Below are 23058 nucleotides of genomic sequence, written 5' to 3'. Positions count from 1 at the left end.
GCCTTTCTAGCCCTAAAACACACAACACTGTTTTTAATAAATAATTTTGGAGCTGATGTGATCATTGGGACAAAGACCTAAATAGTAAAATAGAAATTTACCCTGTTGGTAAAGTTTAAAATCAGTATGTTGTACAAAAAAGGAAATTTCTGATCTATAATGGAACATACTATCTTTCAAATCTAAAGCACTTGTTTAGTCTAATAAGATTTCATTTTAAATAAATTGCTTTTCATTCTGGTAGAGATCGAGACAGTCAATGTTTAATATTAATATAAAAAAAAAAATCCAACAAATAACTAATTTCCCAAACAACTGAGGAAATAAGAAAGTAAAGTTACTGAAACAGGATTTTTTTTTTGCTAAATTTCTTTAAATGTTTTCAACAAGCCAATCCAGAATTGGCTCAAAGTAGAATAACACACTGTTTGGGTTCCTAATGTTTTAAACCAACCTATGACGGAAAAACATCTATTTCTGCTTTATTGACTATGCCAAAGCCTTTGACTGTGTGGATGACGATAAACTGTGGAAAATTCTTTGAGATGGGACTACCAGACCACCTGACCTGCCTCTTGAGAAATTTGTATGCAGGTCAGGAAGCAACAGTTAGAAATGGACATGGAACAACAGACTGGTTCCAAACAGGAAAAGGAGTTCGTCAAGGCTGTATATTGTCACCCTGTTTATTTAACTTATATGCAGAGTACATCATGAGAAACGCTAGACTGGAAGAAACACAAGCTGGAATCAAGATTGCCGGGAGAAATATCAATAACCTCAGATATGCAGATGACACCACTCTTATGGCAGAAAGTGAAGAGGAACTCAAAAGCCTCTTGATGAAAGTGAAAGTGGAGAGTGAAAAAGTTGGCTTAAAGCTCAACATTCAGAAAACGAAGATCATGGCATCCGGTCCCATCACTTCATGGGAAATAGATGGGCAAACAGTGGAAACAGTGTCACACTTTATTTTTCTGGGCTCCAAAATCACTGCAGATGGTGACTGCAGCCATGAAATTAAAAGGCTTACTCCTTGGAAGGAAAGTTATGACCAACCTAGATAGCATATTCAAAAGCAGAGACATTACTTTGCCAACAAAAGTTCATCTAGTCAAGGCTATGGTTTTTCCTGTGGTCATGTATGGATGTGAGAGTTGGGACTGTGAAGAAGGCTGAGCACCAAAGAATTGATGCTTTTGAACTGTGGTGTTGGAGAAGACTCTTGAGAGTCCCTTGGACTGCAAGGAGATCCAACCAGTCCATTCTGAAGGAGATCAGCCCTGGGATTTCTTTGGAAGGAATGATGCTAAAGCTGAAACTCCAGTACTTTGGCCACCTCATGCAAAGAGTTGACTCATTGGAAAAGACTCTGATGCTGGGAGGGATTGGGGGCAGGAGGAGAAGGGGACGACAGAGGATGAGATGGCTGGATGGCATCACTGACTCGATGGACGTGAGTCTGAGTGAACTCCGGGAGTTGGTGATGGACAGGGAGGCCTGGCGTGCTGCGATTCATGGGGCTGCAAAGAGTCGGACATGACTGAGCGACTGATCTGATGACGGTGTACCAGCCTTTATACCAGGAACAAAGGAAAACAAGACCTTCAGGAATTTCAGTCAAGTTAATACTGGGTAATACAAGATAAAATGAAAAGTGATGGAAAGAAAATACACCCATTTAAATTTCTTTCACTCTCCTAAATCAAAACCAATTGGAATAAACTCATTCTAAATATTAAGAAAGGTTTCATGGCCAAAAACTATATCAAGTGAGCTTCAAACTCTCTTCTCCCGTGATAGGAGAAGACATACAGCCCATAAACACGCATCTGTTTACATGCAGGTATGTAATTACATGTGTGTTTATGTAAACACACCTCAATGGAAATAAAAACTACCTGAATTCTATGTCTTCATGAGAAATGCAGATTAAACCTTTAAAAACGAATAAAGGCTAAACCATTCGCAGGGGTCCTCTGCAGGCCTTTCAACAGCGTAAGGGTTTATCCCTGTTGATGGCACCACTGCTGTGGTTTCCCAAGGGGCTACACAGCTTGAATGAAGGAGCCTCTATTCTCAGACCTTGTACTGAAATTTCCAAAGAAATTCCACAAACAATACAAAAAACCCACTGGTAAAATTATTTTTACTTTTTACTGCCAAAAATATGAAGATCATAAAATTCAACAACCATATAAAAGGATTAACAGTTGCATAAATCATAAAATACAATCTATTTTAAAGAAACAGGCAACGTCTATCTATTTTAGGTACTATTTTTCAAATATTCATAGTAGTGTGACAGTCTGTATTAAATTTTGAAAAGTGGCATGTTTCAGAACGTCACTTAAAACATTTCAAAATAATAAAAAGGAAATAAAGTGACAATTACCTGTTTATTTCTATTGCAAATTACCATTTAAAAGTTATTAAACTGGCTCTGGTTATGCTTCAGGTAAAATAAATTTCACAAGCATTTCCCCAAAGTTTCAATGTCTCTCCAACCAAAGCTGTTATCTGAGAAATCATTATATATTTCAGTTTCCTCCACAGTTCTTAAATCTGCAAAAAGGGAAGTTTGGGGAACAAAACACATGCCTATCCACATACACGATCGTGCCAGGTCTACAGCCCTTGTTTGCTGGGCTGCGTATCAACCCAGGGGCTGGTTCAAAGCGGACACTGGGGCCCCTGCCTCATATACTTTTGAGGCTCTCTTTCAGATGAGCAGGCCAAGCAGGTGGGGCAGCCTGACCCTGGGCTGAGGTTGGGGTGGAAGCCTGCTGGCATGCACGCTGTTGCTCCTCACTCTGATGCCCACCAGTGTCTAAAGGTGGTCCCACCCTAGGGTCCAGCCACAGCATTTCTATCAGTGCCCCCTGATGCCAGGACGGCTGCCCGCAGGAACCTAGCTGCTAGTGTTCCCCTTTCCTTCGTCTGCCCACCTCATCAAAGGTGTAATCAGGACACACCGCAGTCTCAAGACACCTCTGTGCCCTCGACTCCCACCACTCTCCCCTTGGCTCTAGTCACTGCCCCGCCAAATCCAATTCCTCCCTCAGGACCTTTGCACTCACTGTTCCTGCCTCCTGGAGCATTTTCCCCAAATTTCCTCAGGGATGGATCACATCACACAGGCTTCACTCTAAGTCTCTGTCCAAATGTCGCGTCCTCAGAGATGTCTTCTCTGCCTTCTAAGACACTCACACCTCCCTCTCTGCTCTCATTTCCATCCTGTCCCTTGTCTCTGTCTGTAGCAATGGTTTTCTGATATTACCTCATGTGTTAAGCTTTCTAGGGCTGCCATGACAAATCACCACAAACTTGGTGGCTTAAACCAACAGAAGTTTTTTCTCATGGTGAAGAACAAAACACGAAGAGTACCAGATTATACCCTAACCCAGTTTGTGGGTTTTCAACTCCATTCCATGATGTACAGTATATTCAGTACCTGCTATAATGAGGCTGGAAATAGGCTAAATGGGCTATTTACATGAGGCCAGCCCAACCTCATCAGCATAAAAATGTCTTTCCTACGTGAGCACCCTTTGCAGTGTGGCATAAATTTCAGCAGATGGTGCGCACGCCCTCTAGTGGCCATGAGAACAGTTACCTCCATGTGTTGCTTTCCTCAATGGCAACAATATTTCTGAATTAATGTTGCTGCTGCTGCTGCTAAGTTGCTTCAGTCCTGTCCGACTCTGTACGACCCCAGAGACGGCAGCCCACCAGGCTCCCCTGTCCCTGGGATTCTCCAGGCAAGAACACTGGGGTGGGTTGCCATTTCCTTCTCCAATGCATGAAAGTGAAAAGTGAAAGTGAAGTCGCTCAAGTCATATCCAACTCTTAGCGACCCCATAGACTGCAGCCTACCAGGCTCCTCCATCCATGGGATTTTCCAGGCAAGAGTACTGGAGTGGGGTGCCGTTGCCTTCTCCGAATTAATGTTAACTCACATTTATTGGAGAAGGAAATGGCAACGCACTCCAGTGTTCTTGCCTGGAGAATGCCAGGGACGGGGGAGCCTGGTGGGCTGCCGTCTCTGGGGTCGCACAGAGTCAGACACGACTGAAGTGACTCAGCAGCAGCAGCAGAAAATGTAAAGCTAAAGTTGTACAGAACTATGTATCTACTTCTTTGTGCAACATCAGAGTACAAACAACACTTTTACTAACAAACAACAGGATAACAGCAGATACCAGGCAGCATTCTAGGTTTGTCTCCAAAGTGCTCAGATTTCTGTCAATTGGCAATTTACCCAATGCCCTGCTTCTCCCTCCAAATACCTTCCAAATGTTCTCTTATCCTATTTAAATTTAAAACAACTTGATTTATCAAAACTTCTAAGAATAAATGAATGGATATATGCTAAATCACTGCTCTTAAAAAGATAAATTATAGAAATTCATGAAAAGACTTTGAAAAGATTTTGGTTACAGATATGAGTTTTACTGTTGGCATCTGGTGGTAGACTGAAAGGTACAAATCAGATGATTCTGTCACATGCTTTAAAATATAAAAAAGTAAGAATATTGACACAGAAGCTACTGATACTTAAGACAAATTACTGACAGAGGAGTCATAAAATTAGTGACTGTGAAAGTGACACTACCAGACTCAGTCCTATTCCCTTTCCAATCAACTTAATGTCTAAATAAAAGTGACACGGGTATGTCTGACTATGCTGTCTCCAAGTAATAAACTGTCTTGTCTGTCTCTTAAACAGTTATAAAGAACTTTCAAGGAAGAGGAATTTTATCATACAATTAAATGAAGAAAGGAGAATTTCTTAACATGGTTTGCAACAAGATGACATAAAGCTCCTGATCTCTGCCTGCAGTGTCCACCAGCAAGTCCATTTAGTTTTAGCTACATTCATGATTTATAAGTCAGGTATGATTTTAGTGCATATCTGGGAAGAACATTCTAGACTCTACCAAGCGTCAATCCTATGATTTTCATACACATAACACTCCCAGTTCTACAGAATAAATACTAATGACCCAATTAATAAAACTTTGCTTCTTTAATAGTAAGTCAATAGCCCATCCTTTATCACTAATTATTCTTAGAACCATTATTAAAGATGAAGGAAAAAAAGTTACAGTCAAGTTAAGATTTCAAAATTTTTCTTCCATGAAGGAAGGATCAAAAATGACACAAAAATAATTAAATATTCAAAGTTTTAACCTCTAGTTACATAGTAAAAATTCAAATCAGAGACTTTAATCATTCCTTTGTATATAAGGAAGAATCTTGGGAAGAAGACCTGGACTGCAGTCCAGTCTCACTTAGGGTAAATCATACCCTCTCTGCCTCTCTGTACCTTTATCTTCTTAATCTGTTTAGAGGATCTACAGTTTTCAACTACCTCACATGGCTGCTGGGAAAATCAGAAGTAAAAGCACTTGAAAACTGCTGGTCACTTACCCAAGCATAGTTTACTCATTCTTTACTGATAATGTCTAAGGTATTTTAGAATTTACAGAGTCAAGCACTTACAATACTCACCCTTTAATGTCTTTCTGCAATGTTCAGTAAATTAAACGCAATACTGTTTTCCTAAAAATAGCATCTGGGTTTAGTGTCATATTTTACAAACATAAAAGTATGGTGAATGATGAGCAATCTGATTTGGTTAGGTCTGATGTATTCTAAGTCAAATAAAATATTGGTTAGGGAATTCTCCAGCAGTCCAATGGTTAGAACTCGGTGCTTCCACTGCAGGGAGCGTGGGTTCGATGCCTGGCTGGGGAACTAAGAACCAGCAAGCCGTGCGACACTGTCAGAACTATATACACATGTGTATACATACATGCACACACACACATGTATTTTCTCCATTTGTTAAAAACTTCTGCTCTTCTGGGTACTTATCAAATAATCTGAAATAGGCTTTTAAAAGGATTCATATATAGGACTTGTAAAAATTCAAACCAACCTAGAATTAGAGTATTTCTGTTTATAACAGCATTAGAAGCATATGTGAATAGAGTGCAGTATACACAGAATAATGAAGTTTATGTCAATATAGAATGTTGTTAATTGCAGAGTAGCATCACTGCCCAAGTAATAAACACTACACAATCTTACAATGATCTACACTATTCATAAATACCTGGATTAGAGACAAACTTATATGTAACCAATATGGTTTTTTTTTAATGAGGAGGAAATTATCAAATGCATTCCTGTAACACATCACAGACACATCTAGAGACAGAAGCAGTGCCATCCTAACAAACCTTAGAAGTGCCACAGAAACATTAAATAATTATTTCTGCCCAATTTTAGTATACCTAAATTTAAACGCACTTGATATTGAAATCCGTATTTGTAATTTCATGGAATTATCAATCCATATTAAACACACTTGATATTGAAATCCATATTTGTAAAGACAACATTTGGATACTGTAATCCAAATACAGATTTGATATTGAAATCCGTATTTGATCAAAGCAAGTATCTGTCACACTAAGACTTCTTTAAATCAGCAACACCCTTAACATACTTAGGATGCATGCTTTTTTGGGGCGGGGGGAGGGTGTGGTACAAACAAACTGAGTAAAAACCTGAGCATCAGGGACATCTACAGACGAAAAATAACTCACTCCAGGCTCTAGCTCCCCACGGGTAACACTCCAGAAGTTTCTAGTTAAGGCATTGCTTAATTTTCATCTCTCTACTGACACTGTGATAAGCAGAGACACTTGAAATAATTAGATTGCGGCTTTCTGTGTGCTATATGAAAAAATGTGTGTTTATACTAAGACCTGTGAGGCATCCTAAAGACCTTATTTGAGGAAACAATCATTCAGAACAGCGGTTCTCACCCAGGATGATTCTGTGCCCCTAAGGGACATGTGACAATGCCTGGATATTTTTGCTTGTCACAAGTAAGGGGGAGGTGCGGTGCTATTGGTATGAGCAGGTGGAGGCCAAGGATGCTGCTAAACATTCTGCAGAGCACGGGACAACCCGCCACAACACAGAAGTATCTGATGCCAAATGTCAATACTGCCGAGGCTGAGAAACCTTAATTTAAAGGATGCCTATAAAGTTTATTATGGTCCAGAGTGAGGCCTCTAAAAATTCTTTTAAACTTTTTTATTTATTCAACTATCAAAACCATGACAGTGGTTTCATTTCTGGATCGGAAATTGTGTCTTTATGCTATCTTACAGAGAGTGAATGAAGCTGATACTGCTTCTTTCTAAGGCAGTATCTGGTATGTTTCACAAGATAAAAGACTTCCCATTTGAAACCATGCTGGGCACAACTCCCAAATTCTTTCACAATTAATCAAATACTGTCTCTTGCCAACCCAACAGTTCCATCTCAGCGAACAGAAGCCCAGCAAAGATGATTCTAACAAGATAAAAGCCATCTGCAGCTTTCAGGAGGCATTTGAAAGGCCAAGAGAAGCTCTACAGGTTTCCATCTTGGCAGCACTCTCTTGGGTCCCATCTTAAAAGCAGTCTAACCATTGTTGTCACCTTTCTAATTAAGTGGGCTGCCAAAAACAAACAAACAACTTGAGTAATGTCACTGGCACAACACCGAGTCTGATGTGAACTCAACATCAGACTTGGAGCATCATCACTGAAAGCTGCTGCTGAAAAGCAGGTTCTAAGAATGGAGAAGCTCAAGGTCAGGAATCATCCTTGCTGCTCAGTCACAGCTGTGCCCTCGCCTCTCTCTCCTGCAGATCCAACTACAGAGACACTACAAACATCTTAGAGACAGTAATAAAAAAGGGTCAGAAAGATCTCTGATACACATGCTCAAAGGCAGTTTCAAAAATACTCTCCCAACCAAAAATGATAAATCTTCTTTCGTCTGCCTCTTTCCAACCTCTAAACTCACCAAAGCCAAAACAGGAGGGATTATCTGAGCCATCTCCCTTACTTCAGAGATGAGAAATCTGCATAAAACGCAGAAATCAAAGATTTCTGTCAGAGCTAGATGTCAGGGCTAAAACCCAGCCCTGTAGAGTCCTGCTGCTGCTGCTGCTAAGTCACTTCAGTCATGTCCGACTCTGTGCGACCCCAGAGATGGCAGCCCACCAGGCTCCCCCGTCCCTGGGATTCTCCAGGCAAGAACATTGGAGTGGGTTGCCATTTCCTTCTCCAATGCATGAAAGTGAAAAGTGAAAGTGAAGTCCCTCCAAGCTGAGTCCATCTCATCACGTGACCTCTGCTTAAGAACTGGCTCAAAACTCTCTGTACACAAATCTCTCATAGAGCTGGATATAATCATAAAGCCACGTCTCTGTGCTCTGTAAAGCCAAATCATCTCCGATTTTTTCCCACACTTTTTTGGGGCAGCTCTTCTCCCATTTCTTTACTTTCTAGAGGACACTGAGTGAAAATGTAAAGGGAAAAACAGAGGGCAGCAATCCAGGCCCAATGTTCCCCAGAAGTCTCAACAGAGTTCACCTGAAGGAAGACCTCTTGGCCTCTGCAGGTCATTTTTTATCATCTCAGTTACAAAACAACCAAAGGTTTTTATATAAGTAGGGAATTCCAGCAGACGTTATGCATTTTGAGTTCTCTCAGTAGTGCCAACTATCCAGGATTTTTCCACAATGTAATTTTCACTGACAGATTTTCATTTATTATGACTACATCCTACCTGGCATTTTCTCTTTAAAATCTCATTTAATCCATTTTACCAATGAGAAAATGGAGGCATAAAGAGGTTAAGTACTAGCTGGAGGCCACATAGCTTAGAAGACAGAGGTGAGTTTGGATTCAAGTTTGTCTGAGTCCTGATTCTTCACCATCTTGCTGGACCACTCCAGTGACTGACTGTCATCTACTGAAAATCTACATGAAAACCCTCATTGCACAATCACTGCACCAAAAGGAGTCTCAGGAAAACCCTGTTCCCGGACCTTGACGCCTGGCAGATGAGTGACCTGCCCCCAGTCACAGACCCAGTCGGTGCTGCCAGAGGGATGGGCCCAGGTACCCTGCCTCCCACTGTAGGTCCTGCTCAGCAGCCTCCCAGGAAAACCTACCCTTTATCCACGTAGGAGGAAGCATTCACCCTAAAGCACATCTGGGAACTAGAAGCAGAATACCTGGAGAGGAACACTGCTGCCTAGAGAATCTGCTAACAGTTAACACAAAGTGTTTCTGACACAACTGGAAAAAGCTGTAAATGATGTTCTGGGGAAAGAAATTCATATCCCACCTATATAAAATATACACAGTGCAAAGGTAACTTTTAACCAAATGACAGTTACTAAATTCTCAAGTATGAGAGGTGGATTCATATGCTTCTTATCTCTACTAGGTACTTATAGTCTTGATTTTGTTGTAGCTAAGTATCATTTTTACCTGTGACCAAGAGGCTCAGATGGTAAAGAATCTGCCTGCAATGCAGGAGGCTCAGGGCTGAGAAGATCTCCTGGAAAAGGCAATGGAATGGCTACCCATTTCAGTATTCTTGCCTGGAGAATTCCATGGATAGAGCCTGGCGGTCCATGGGGTCCCAAAAGAGTCAGACACAACTCAGCGACTAACATCATAAGTATGATTTTACATTTGATCCAGTGAATTTTTCTGTGGAACTATTTTTATAATTTTTGAGATTATTTTAAGATTTACATTGGTCTCTCAATAACAACCTGTCCTGAACACGCATTGAGGACCCCAACAAAATAATCCATCAGGGGTTTACTGGCAATAGGAAAACAGTTGAGATGCCATGTTAGGAAACTTTCTGTTAATAAACCTTGACAGTTTTACACATTTAATAAAACAGAAAGAACATATTCCTAGCTTTTTTTTAAAAAAACTACACTACAACTTACAAGAAAACCAGGTATCTCACAGTAAAGTGCTGTCAGCATCATATACAATTTTTAGAAATCTATGTCCTATGCGCTTCAGTCCCTTCAGTCGTGTCTGGCTCTTTGCGACCTCATGGACTATATCCCCCAGGCTCCTCTGTCCATGGGATTCTCCAGGCAAGAGTACTGGAGTGGGCTGCTGTGCCCTTTTCCAGGGGATCTTCCCAAACCAGGGAATCTTCCTGACACAGGGATCGAAGCCACATCTCATGTCTCCTGCTCTGGCAGGCGGGTCCTTTACCACCTTCACCACCTGGGACGCCCAGAAGTGCTGTGTCATCTTCTATTTAGAATCCACAAGTGCATGTAAATTGTAAATGAATTCTTACATACTCCATCTTATATTCAGAAATCCACAAGTGCATATAAATTGTAAATTAATCCTTACATACTCTAAGTTAATCGTGAGACAAACTGAAAGTTTGTTTAAAATTCCCCAATAAAAAATAGTACTCACAAGTTTTCTGTTCTCTAAAAACTCACTTGGCCAAATCATCCCTATAATTAAGTATCTCCAAAAGCATTTAGTTGGGGCTTACCTATAATGTGATCTTTTAATTGCTGCAAATCAGGAGGTATAAAGACTCTTCTAATAAAAACAATCCAATGCAACCCAGTGAAGCCTGAGGAAATGGGAGAAGACAGGAAAGACAGGTACCTCGTAGTTTGAGAGAAAATCTAGTAATTCTGATTGAGATGGGATGTAGAGAAGTGGTTTCATCACTCGGCGGACAAACTTCTCAATGTAAACAGCACTCATGGGGCCTTTGTATTCGATTGGTCCAAAACTAGTACCAAAAAAATAAAAATAAAAAATAAAAATACATCATGCATTAAACCTGTAATATGTAACTGAAATCATCAACACCACAAAACGAAAACGTCTTGTTTTAGGATCCCAACTGGTTCATATGTCAGTAGCCTTCCTTGTCTCAAGAGGGTAACTGGAGGCCTAATTAAGAGCAAGCATTTTATGTGAGGGGAGGTACAACTGGCCATTACTTTTTAATATGAAATTAATTCTGCAAACTGAATTTCAGAGCAAAGTTCATTCTAGTCTCTGAAAAAAAATTAATTCTCACAGTAACATTGCTATAAAAAACAATAAACAGGCAACTATGAAAACTGACCAAATGCCAAAGGATTCCAGGATCTTCACACAATTCTGCTGCGGGGTGGGGGAGGGGAGAAAGGCGGGGGAAGGGGTACACTTTCCTTTTCAAGTCACCGTGAAATTAGGAACAAGTTGAGCAGTTGGTCCTTGGCCTACTACAAAGTAGTCATTAAATATTCTCAGAGGCACTTACACAAAGGATCACTAAATAAACCTTAAACATACTTAAAACTTTATTACAACAAAAAATCATATGAAGATATGAAGTCAGGGAACTGTACAAATGATCTTCCCTGTTTTCTCAGGCAGTTGTGCTTGGGGACACACAGGAATTTGATTTAGTACCGATAAGCAATACTGCCAACACCGAGTTACCCTCCTAAGCTAATCAGAATGCTCACAGGGCTTTCTTCACTCTTGCACAACAGACATTGCTCAAATATAATTGGATGGTATGTGGCAAGGATGGGGGAGTACGGCGAAATTCAGCAGATCTATACCCATTCTTCTCTCTGAATAAAAACTGACACCAAGTGTCCTGTTAACAGCAACAACAGAGCATAGAAAAGAACTACGTAAATGGGGATCACAATATTAATATATGATAACAGAAATTAATACACATACACATACATATAATGTGATGACATAAACAATCTTCAGTGTGCACTGCAGAATATGACAGCAGACAGAGGAACATCAGCAGAAAGAGGTAAAAATAGCATTCTACACACAGTGGAGACACTGGGTCAGCGACTCTATGGATTCAAGACTTACTACAATTCATTTGCTAACTAATTTTGTTTTTAAATTACTACCACCACCAACCCCATCATCCACCACCAATTTTTAATTTAAAGGAAGAAATCAAAAAAATCATCTGATAACTTATTTTGCTTAGCAGAAAGTGGGCAAGGGACCTGGAAACCTCATCCACTCAAGCAAATCAGGCTCTGCTGAGGTTCCCAGGTCCCGTGTTACAAGGGTCCCAGGGATCAGGTGTAATGAGAAGATCCCCAGATGCAGGTCGTAGAGCACGTTTTGCCAGCACACCATGGCCACTGCTTTCGGACAAGCTGACTGAGGGGAGCTGAATTCTGCACAGAGTGTTTTGGGAAAACTATTTCCTGCTTCAGAGCCTCTCCTAAACTGCCTTTGTGACTGGCAGTAAAACAAGACAAAAAAACGGAGTCTGCTCTCACAAAACAGGAAAGCCTGTTAATTTCTATAGGTAGCTACTACTAGTTAAGCTGTTACACAAACAGCACAGAATACAAAAAGGCTACCTTTTGGGTATCTCTGCCGTAGCACTTTATTTTTTGGTACAACGGGAATGGTAGATGTTGAAATGAGTATTAATGGTTCTGAACCAACTCAAACAAGTAAAGGTTTAACAGGCCAAGAGGAGGGGCAGGCACTTTAAGGTATAGCAGCCTCAGATTCCCCATCTGTAAACTAAGAGGGCTGGACTAAGTATCTCTGACGTTCCTTTCATGTCCTTTCAATCTTTCTATAAAACTAAGAAAACCAGTAGTGTAAGACAGTGCTGCACACCCACATAACCTGAAACGACATTTGTACTCAATTCAAGGGAACTCTTGTGATTTTAATGTCACATCGAGCTAAGTCTACCTCTGGGCAGCGGGCTTGGGTACACACTGTTGCAAGGCCTACACTCCCTGCTAACCATCTGCACCCTATTTCCAAAAAAAGACACACAGGGATCTCTTCAGGGCAAGCTCATCGCCCATTACACATTACCGAGGTTTAGAACTTTCAAATATTAATATAACACCACATACTTACCTTAAAAAAATAGAAGTGACCATCAGAAAGTTACTCAGAGAAACTGTGTTTATACCCAGAGGGAAATTTGAGGGTGGAGATGGGGAAGGAATGTGTGTTTTTGCCCAAATACTATTTAATAGCTCCTGAGAAACAACACTCTGAGCCACACAAGTTTTATGTTAGAGACACAGGAATGTGCTGGAAGGGGACAGATAATCCACACATGACAGTCTGGTGATATCTATAATAAATCTGCACTGATTAAGGCCCAAGAATTTTAGAGGGAGGTAATAAAGCCTAACGAAGAAGGCAATGGCACCCCACTCCAATACTCTTGCCTGGAAAATCCCTTGGACGGAGGAGCCTGGTAGGCTGCAGTCCACGGGGTCACCAAGAGTCGGACACGACTGAGTGACTTCACTTTCACTTTTCACTTTCATGCATTGGAGAAGGAAATGGCAACCCACTCCAGTGTTCGCACCTGGAGAATCCCAGGGACGGGGGAGCCTGGTGGGCTGCCGTCTATGGGGTCGCACAGAGTCGGACATGACTGAAGTGACATAGCATAGCATAGCAATAAAGCCTAAAAAGTAAAGTTCTTACTGGTCAACTCTTCTTAACCCTTCAGTAACAAACTTCAAGCCAATTACACTGAACAGAGCCCAGAATTTCATCTTCTGTCTCTAAAATCCTTCAAGTCAGATTTTAGACCTAACATCCACAGCAGGATTTCCCAGGGGTCTCAGTGGTAAAGAATTCACCCGCCAACGCAAGAGCCACAGGAGACACAGGTTCAATCCCTGGAGGAGGAAATGGCAACCCACTCCAGTACTCTTGCTGGGATAATCCCATAGACAGAGGAGGCTGGAGGGCTAGTCCATAGTCACAGAGTCGGACACAACTGAGCAACTAAACAACCCAGAGCAAGGCCCGGGCAGTTCTCCAAAGTCAAACACCAGTATTTCTGCAGCAAAGTGAGTACAGAGGCACCTGATGTGGTACAAAGACTATGGGTGGCCTCCTGGTACTTTAGGCCAAATGAATGCATTTGGGGACGATGTTCATGGAACTCTCTCTCTCAGGTCTTCAAAGCTCTCTGGATTTCAGAATGATACATTATAGGATTGCTGACTTGTAGTTTTTTCTTCCCAATTTGAAAAGATGTTAGATATCCTCCTGACTATGTTATGCTGCTAGATAACGGGATAAGGACTTTAGTACATTTTTATTCCATAAAATACTTCTATAATATTTGAAACATACAGCCACACAGCAGAGTAACCAGTACAAGGAAAACAATGCTACTGAATATGTCATGACATGGAAAAATGTTCACACACAAAAAAAGCAGTTGAGGAGATATTACTACTATCAATACATGATCCCATTTTTTAAGTTAAAAAAGGGGGGTGTGGATATGTACAGTCACAGGAGAATATAAATCAAAACACATAGTGATTATGGATGGTTGATAAATCACAGATCCTTCTATTTACTTATTTTTGCTTGTTATTTTCTCAATTTTCTATAGTGGATACTTTTAAACAGGATAAAACAAAAATTCACTTTGAAACTGATAAACTGAATTGGATTAGAAACACTACTTGAAAGTTCTTACCTCCGATGATACAGATATATTACAGGAAAATAAAAAAAGTGTTTCTGTTTTCTGCATTTCCCCTGATTCCACCAACAGTTAATTGCGACAAACAACACCTGCAAGTCAAAGAAGGTTTCAAATGACTATAAATAACAACTGAAAAATCACCAAGATTTAAAAAACAAAATAATAGAAATGAAACAATCCCTCTCTGAAACAGAAAGCATTAAAAAAATCGTTTTGGGTATTCAAAGACGGGCATCATTTACCCTGACAAGGACAAAGAAAGACTCCAGTGCCCAGCTGCGACTCTGAACACTTTACAGTCTGGTCCAAGAGGAAAATGAGCTGCTCCAAATCCTGGAGTGAATGACACCAAATAACTTTTTCTAAGCATGATTATACTAAAACTTACCAGTAGGATATGTCTTTTGATAGTCAAACTGAGAATCTGAGAATAAAAACAATCTTACCTACAGCTGACATACCAAAAATTTCAAAGGACCGTTTTTAATAATGATATTAAAAACCAATAAAGATAATAGATGACTAGAACTATGCTCTAAAATATACTATCAGAGAGCAAAAATATGGATTAAATATGTATTTATAGGCAGATGCTGAAGTATTTAAGGAGACGTATCCCAGTGCCCGAAATTTACTTTGAACTGTACCCAAAATGGGATGGATTAATAGTTAGGTGCAGTTTCTCACCTTTGCTACTACCGACACTTTGAGCATGAACTGATACAGGTTTTTTGCTGCTGTTTGTTTTTGCTGGGGGGCAGGGGTGAGGAGGGCACACAGTGGATGTCGGATGTGGTGGGATCCCTGGCCTCCCCTCTCTAGCAGTGACAACCCAAAACCTCTCCAGTCCGTCCCCAAAGTCCCCTGAGGACAAAACTGCCTCTAGTTGAGAACCACTGATTATGTGGATGACAAGATGAATAGATACATGATAAAACAAGCCTAATGTTATTAGATGTTAAGTGGCAGACACAGCTCACCTTTGCTATTATATGTTTAAAAATCTTTGTAATAAAGTACTGAAAAATATGAAGGCTACAAATGAAAAGTCACTTTCAGATGCCTTATACTGACCAGAGAGCAGTACTACTCAAAACTTAATGTAAACTCTCCAGAACTCCTTTTATACTCTACCTATACTTTCTAACAGTACCTTTACCAAGGCTGACACCTCAAAAAAGGGCACAATCTACCACATTTGCTAATTGTATTAAGTAATGTGGCTCCAGAAATTTTTGCCTGTTTTCAAAAATAAATCCACTCCTTTTCCCTTCTGAGAACACAGAACAATAAGCTCTCAATTTAGAAGGAGCTGAAATTTTTTCTGAAAGAAGGCAGAGCGCATCAGCTATGGATGGCACTGTAACCTCCACCACTTGTCCTGCAGCCTTTAACAAACTATTCTGCCCTCTAAACCCAAGGTCGTGCTTCAGGGCAACCAGCATCAGCTTGCAGGGCTGTTCTAAGGAGCAGGGGCCTGCACACCAGCACGCAATCCCTACAGTCACTCTGAAGGACATATTCCTTAAGCTGGCAGTAATATAACAAGTAGTTGACACTTACCCTAAAATACAACAGACTCTCACATTTTCCCACAAGTGCTCTAAATGAGGAATGACTTACAAAGGGGTGACTTCTTTAAGCTTGCCTCCCAGAGCTCCCTTAGGGTTATTTTCTTCCCACAAGTGTCCCCAGCTTGATTACTATCAGCCATTCTTAAGGGGAGTTGTGGTGTGGTGGGGGTGGGGTGGGGGGGGGTTGGGGGGAGACAAGGAATAGATTGATTCCATGGGTCCAAAGGGGGGGGGGTGGGGGTTGGGGGGAGACAAGGAATAGATTGATTCCATGGGTCCAAAGCTGGAACACAAAATCACAACCCCCTGAGAATCAATGCTATCAATACAAAAATCAATGTATTTATACAGTACTTAGCATCAAGCTCAGGGGTATAACTTAATTAAAAAGGTTTTGCTAGGCTGGGCAGGAAGTCTAGCCAACATTTATAACATTGTTTCTAAGAAAATCCAACTGCGAGTTCTAAATGAACTTCTGAAACTGGACTGTGCCACAAGTCACCCCAGATCAGTGGGTCTGGACAGCAGCCTCTTAGAAACCTGTGGGATGCTTTTTGGCTGACTGCATCGGTCGGTGGGTGCTAGAGGGCATGTGGTGGGCAGGGGCCGTGGCCCTGAAGTCTGCAGTGCTCCAAGCTGCTCTGCACATGGAACGATCCTCCATATCCCCCAGAGCAGTTTTAAACGTCCTGCCAAACACTGATGTGGAGGGAAACCTATTTATTATTATTAAACTCAGATTTTGACTCCATTTTATATATGTCAATCCAAAGCATGGCTTCTCTGTTCACTGAATTTCTCAAGAAGGCAACATCTGTTTAATTGAGGGCAGAAAGGACTTTCGTCGGCTCAGAACTTTACCAAGAGCTGTTCACCATTTAGAAAAATCAAGTCACTGAGAGCAATGCCCTCGTGGCCCCTGTGTGGCCAACATATCCTACTTTATGAGGCTGCGTTTGTAACTGTTCCTGCATTTATAACTCATAGCGGTTCTACATAAAGGTACAGGGACCTAACTTACCACAGCACTTACATACTAAAACACATGTTTAATTATATACCACTTTTCTTTTTCCCCTTATCTTTATGTTATAATTAGTGCATTAGATTGGCTACACTGAAACTATATGTATAGGGGAGTTTTATCATCTATGAATACCTTCTGAGGACAGAAAAAGGGATATCAAAAAATACTTGTTTTATAAAGGTCAACTGGGATCCACTGGATTGAAAACCACTGCCAGACAGAAGGCCTATTTATCAATTGTCTATACATCCCTCTTACCAAGCGTGAAGGTGGCGTTCATTAAATTTTTGTTGAATGTAGCTATGGTCTAGGTATTTGAAAGGTCTGCCTAGTAACACTGTAATCATGACACATAAATTTCTCTTACGTAAAACAACTAACCAGCAAATGTTAACAGTACATTCAATGAGGATTTTCAGTCTCCCCACTGAAACCAGACAACCTGGCACCCTGAGATGAGCACTGGCCTCATCACGAGAAAACGTGGCATCTCCTCCCACTCCTGCCTCTAACCAACTATGACAAGCACAATCAGAAAGCCTCTGCTCACAGGGGCTTTACGATTTAGGCTCGAAATAAGGCTGTTGGCCTTCACCCTGGCAAAACCAGCCGTCTGGGAAAGCTGTCTCTGTGGGAGAACCTGCCCTGCGCCTGGCCTGCCAGTCATCTGACGGTCAGGCTGAATGCCCACCTTACCTGGTCTGAAAGCCGACTCGCTGCTTGTTCAATTTCAGCCCTGGCGGCGATGGACTGGCCACACCACGGAGCATAGAAGAATAGCAGCACCACCTCCGAATCCCGGCGAATGTGCTCTGCGTAGTCCAGCTGCCCCTGGAAGAGGTCAAGAACCGGAGACCTCGAGGAGAAAAAGCTGACAGGTGGCTTTGCTGGAATTATCACATCTTTTGCTCGACTAAAAAAAGAGCAAACACAAGATTGTTTAGTTTATCTTCTTCTAACAACAGCTCTGTGTAGAAAGAGAACAAAGCTTAAAAGAAAAGTCTTCTCTTAAATAAGAAAAGGGACTTCCCCAAACACTGGCCTGGAGGATAAAAGCAGTACTTTGTGCTAAGCGAAGGCAAGATTTGACTGAGAGAATGCAAGACAAGACTCAATGACATGTTAAAAACATTCTCTAACACTGTCTGCCCCGGGTGTGGGGTGGAAGGGCAGTGGAGAGCACAGGAGAAGAGTGTCTGAATAATTCGGACTCTTGCCTCCCCGACCCAAAAGACTCCATCCTTATCTCTCTGCAGCCTTGCCCTCCACAAGCCACTGATGTCCAGGGTTTCAGAGCCACCAGTGAGCTTGCTCAAAATCAAGAGGGGGGAGCATGCATGGCACCACTAGGAGGCATGGGAAATGCTCACAGCCCACTCACATTAAGTTCATTAGCTGTGGCTGGCCTGTACTTGGGACACTCAGGTAAAAGTAATAATAATGTAGATGTCTCCATTATGCATCATGATCCAAAGGTTAATAAAGATGAATAGCAAAGCAACTGCCCATTTAACTGGAAAACAGGTTTCCTAAGTATGTACTTAAGATTCACAGAAGGTCAGGGGAAGAAAGAAAATAAAACTAAACAAGTGGCCAGAGCCAAGACAACAAGGTCTGTGCCGAAGCTGCATCCCACCAGGTTAAAGGGCCCCAGTGAACACTCTTGAGCTGTCCACACATCTGGATTAAAAGAGTATAAAACCATTAGAGAAGCTTAGCTAAGAAACCAAGAGAGGAAATAAAAATGGAACCCTACAAAAATTCAATTAACCCAAAAGAGGGAATTTCCTAGATGTTCGGTGGTTGACACTCCATGCTTTCAAACTGCTGAGGGCCTGGGTTTGGTCCCTGGTTGGGAAACTGAGATTCCCGCAGACCATGGGGTAGCAGGTTAGGGGGGAGGGATGGGGCAGGAAGGTGAGCAGAAAAAAGACCAAGAGAGGAAGAAAAACCAGAAAGTATAAATGGAAAACAAACAGCCAGATGGTAAACACAAACCCAACCATATCAACAATTACATTAAATATAAAAGGACTAAACCACCCAATTAAGAGGAAGAGATTGCCAGGCTGGATAATGAAGCAAAACCCAACCATATGCTGTCTAAAAGCATTTTAAACATAAAGACATAGCATGAAACCACAGGGATGGGAAAAGATAAACTACATACATAGTAAGCACAAAAAAAGCTGTAATAAATCATTAGGTGAAAGGATAAACTAATTTGTGTGTTCTTACAATTAAATGTTCCTCAGTAATTTAAAAGACAACAAACCGATATATGCTATAACTGGATGAATTTCAAAATACACTGAAAGAAGTCAGACACTAAAGAATACATATAATACGAATGCATTGACATGAAATTCCGTAACAGGCAAAACTAGTCTGTAACGAAATCCATCACATCAGCAGTGGTCTGGACTTGGAAGTAGAGCAAGGAAGACTGACTGCAGAGAGCGCTGAGGAAAGTTTCTGGGGACAAGGAATTAAAAGGGTAGCGGTGGCTACATTGGCCAAAAGCCATGGACCTACATATGTAAAATATGTGAATTTTACCAAACGTAAATTATAGTACAATGGCATTGATGAGAAACTTTGGCTGATGGGTCACCTCCTTGGTGAGGACTGCTCTGACGATTCTCCCAATTTTTTTTTCTTCTCTCAGGTTCCTATTAGTTGCTTTCAAAAGCCCTCACCATAATCTGTGACTTACTTATTTACCTGTTTATTAACTCCATAAGGGTAACAACCCTGGCTCTTTTTTTCACTGATAAATCCTCACTGGATTTGCAGCTCCCAGTACTGCAAAGGTCAGTAATGTGTGAAATGAACAAACCTACCCTACTCACCTCATTTGAATATATGTGACAGCAAATTAAATCCATACAGACATATATTATTAATCTGAATCAAAAATGTCAGAAGGTCCATTTGCTTTGCAAGGCATGATTCTAGAACTCTGTTCTAACTTTAAATGTGTTCAAATGAACTTTGAACTCTGGTCTCTCAGTATATAGCAAAGTAGCAGGATGGAGAAACAGGTAGGAACATGCCACCAGCTCTGAGATATGCAGCAGACAGACAGATACTTAGAACCAAAAAAGAAATCAGACATCTGGGTTGCTTCCACGTCCTGGTGGTGGTTTAGTCGCTAAGTCGAATCTGACTCTTGCGACTCCACAGACAGTAGCCTGCCAGGCTCCTCTGTCCATGAGATTCTCCAGGCAAGAATTCTGGAGTGGGTTGCCATTTCCTTCTCCAGGGGATCTTCCCCACCCAGAAATCAAACCCAGGTCTCCTGCACTGCAGGCAGATTCTTTACCAACTGAGCTATGAGAAGCCCTTGCATGTCCTAGATATTGTAAATAGTGCTGCAATGAACACTGGGATACATGTGTCTTTTTCAGCTATGGTCTCTCAAGGGTATATGCCCAGGAATGGGACACAGAAGCAACCTAGATGTCCACTGATAGATGAATGGGTAAAGAAGTTGTAGTGTAATACAATGGAATATTATTCAAAGCCATAAAAAGGAATGCATTTTGAGTCAGTTCCAATGAGGTGGATGAACCTAGAGCCTATAATACAGAGTGAAGTTAAGCCAGAGAGAGAAAAACAAATACTATATATTAATACATGTATATGGAATCTAGAAAGATGGTCCTGATGAGCCTGTTTGCAAGACAGCAATGGAGACACAGACATAGAGAACACACTTGTGACACAGTGGGGGAAGGAGAGGGCGGGATGAATTGAGAGGGTAACACTGAAACCTGTGTCACCGTATGTAGAATAGACAGCCAGTGTGCAAACGCTGTGTGACGCAGAGAGCTCAACCCAGTGCTCTGTGACAGCCCAGAGGCGTGGGGCGGGGCGGGAGGCGCCAGAGGGAGGGGACGTATGTGTACCTGTGGCTGATTCATGCTAATGTACGGCAGAAAGCAACACAATACTGTGCAGCAATCATCCTTCAGTTACAAATACATAAATTTAAAAAAAAAAGAAAGAAATCATACAAACACCCAAGACCAAAGCTACTCTTAAGAGCCTTGGATCATTTAGTTTGAGGAAAAGAGTACATACCCTTCTCTACATCTAGAAGGTGTCAGCTTCCTGAATTAAGACAGTTTTAAATATATTGCTTCCCCATTTTAACCAAAAATTATTAACATCATAAAGTAATGCTGTTAAAAGTCAGAGCAAATCTCCAATTTACACACTCACACTAATATTTTAACTCTGCAATCAGGGAGCTTTGTCTAAGTAAAACATCTTCATAACCCCAAAAACTCGGTCACTTACACAATAATTCAAAAAAAAAGTTCAATGAGCAAATGTTACTGGACTTCAGGCACTGCTGTATAGGAACTAAGGCTATAGGAGCAGGGACCTGTTCTCAAGGGGCTTCCTTTCTCAGGGAAGAAGACATGCAAACAAGCAAACCTGTAAACAGACATAAAACCATACAAAATGAACATGCTCGCTGGAGAAGTCAACGCGGAAATGTGGCAGGGCACCTGGAAGCTCCTCCATGGGGTGGTGGTCAGGGTGGTGTCTTTTAAGCTGAGATGTGAGTGACAGGGAGGCAGTCACCCAGAGGCAAGGCCCTGAGGCAAGCTGACACATTCTCAGCAAGTCCAAAAGTCTTGGAGGTATTATTTTTCTACTCTTCAAATTTGGTGGTAAGAGTTAAATACGCAAATGGAAGGAAAATGCAGGTCTGTGACAAATCAAACAAAGGACAATCATCAGCCTAGTACTATTGATGAGCCAGCTCCTCAAGTAAACAAGCCAGACAAGCCCGTGGCCCGTCAGAAAGCAAACGTTAACCAGGGCAGAGAAACCCGTATGTGTCTGCCCCAACAGAAGCATTCATGAGTCGCCATTTAACTCCTAAATTAGCTACTGTTTTTGAGAAACTAAATGGAGATTAAAGATTTCCTGCAGCTTTGAAGCCAAAGTCTCAGGTACCAAAAAACTCAAAGAGCTGATTGCAAACAAGGAAGTCCTGTCGCAACTCCCAATTTCTATACGAGAATCATGCTCTACACCTCCTTCCAAAGAGGGTCTGAGGCAGCTTTGAGCTTACAAAACAAAATAAAGCAAAATGAATATATACACATAGAGAGATAATGGGGGACAGGGAAGCCTGGAGTGCTGCAGTCCCTGAGGTCCCAAAAAGTCAGAGATGACGGAGCGACTGAACAACAGAGATAACAGAGACAGACACCCAAAGACATACTTATAACTTTTCCCCCACAAAAACACACCCACAAAGCAGGGTAAAAGGAAAGGATGAAGTCATGGACATTCAATGCATAGAAAGGCAGCTAGGACAGAGATTAAGTGCTCAGAAATGTACAACTAATTATTAATAGTGTTTCAATCCCAAATCAACCTTTTTTCTTTTTTAAAAAATAAGCAATAAGACACTAAAGGGGGTTGTCTTATTTCAGGTCTGGAGCTATTAATAAAAAATAACTTAAAAAAAATTCTACTCTCCTTTAAGCCTCTGTCCTCATTAACACACAAGATCTTAAAAGCAAAATAGGAAAAGAGCGGCAGAAATGTCAGAGTCAGTTGTAGAACAATAAAGCAGTATCATGACACCATTCAATCAAAGGAGATTATAAAAAATCAATTTGAGTCTATTAAAAGACCATCAAATTTGTGGCACAGAAAGAAGCTGGACAGGCAAACAGGCTGTTCACTGGCTCATTCTCCTTGCCTGAAGCAGGTGGGATCTCACTCAGCCTGCTCCATTAACTGGATTTACACTTCCTGAAATCTCAAAGGACTTTCATATCTACTAAGTCTTGTTCTCTCAGAGAAAATACTACACTTAATTGCTATAAATGGACAAACTGATGCAAGCAAGCTGTCCACCCCTGGAGGAGAGAACCTCTCTTCCTCATCTGAACTCGAATACCACATTGCCATATTCTACCTTGTAAAATACTTTGTGTAATTCCCTTGTGTAGGACGTGACACAGAACACGGTTAAGAGCCTGATTTCTGACAATAAAGGATTCAAATTCCAGCTCAGCCACTTATTAGGTG

General features: G+C 41.3%; 1 protein-coding gene across 8 annotated transcripts in view; it reads right to left on the bottom strand.

Annotated features, from left to right (window-relative positions):
* TXNDC11 (thioredoxin domain containing 11) overlaps positions 1-23058 on the bottom strand; it is a 60329-nt gene that overhangs the window by 34624 nt on the left and 2647 nt on the right. For 4 of the 8 annotated variants that reach the window (XM_086375731.1, XM_086375735.1, XM_086375736.1 and 1 more), the window contains exons 2-4: positions 17692-17908; positions 14386-14483; positions 10524-10653 (exon numbers count right to left, since the gene is read on the bottom strand). In XM_086375731.1, the coding sequence (XP_086231857.1) occupies positions 10524-10653; positions 14386-14483; positions 17692-17908 (445 nt within the window). The remainder of the gene's footprint in view (positions 1-10523; positions 10654-14385; positions 14484-17691; positions 17909-23058) is intronic. The other 4 variants (XM_086375734.1, XM_086375738.1, XM_086375733.1 and 1 more) reach the window with 2 other exon arrangements.

This window comes from Bos grunniens, chromosome 25 (assembly GCF_055505025.1).
Source record: "Bos grunniens cultivar Pamir isolate PY7600 chromosome 25, Bosgru_T2T1.0, whole genome shotgun sequence".
Lineage (NCBI taxonomy): Eukaryota > Metazoa > Chordata > Mammalia > Artiodactyla > Bovidae > Bos > Bos grunniens.
This window is presented reverse-complemented; position numbering and strand designations above follow the sequence as displayed.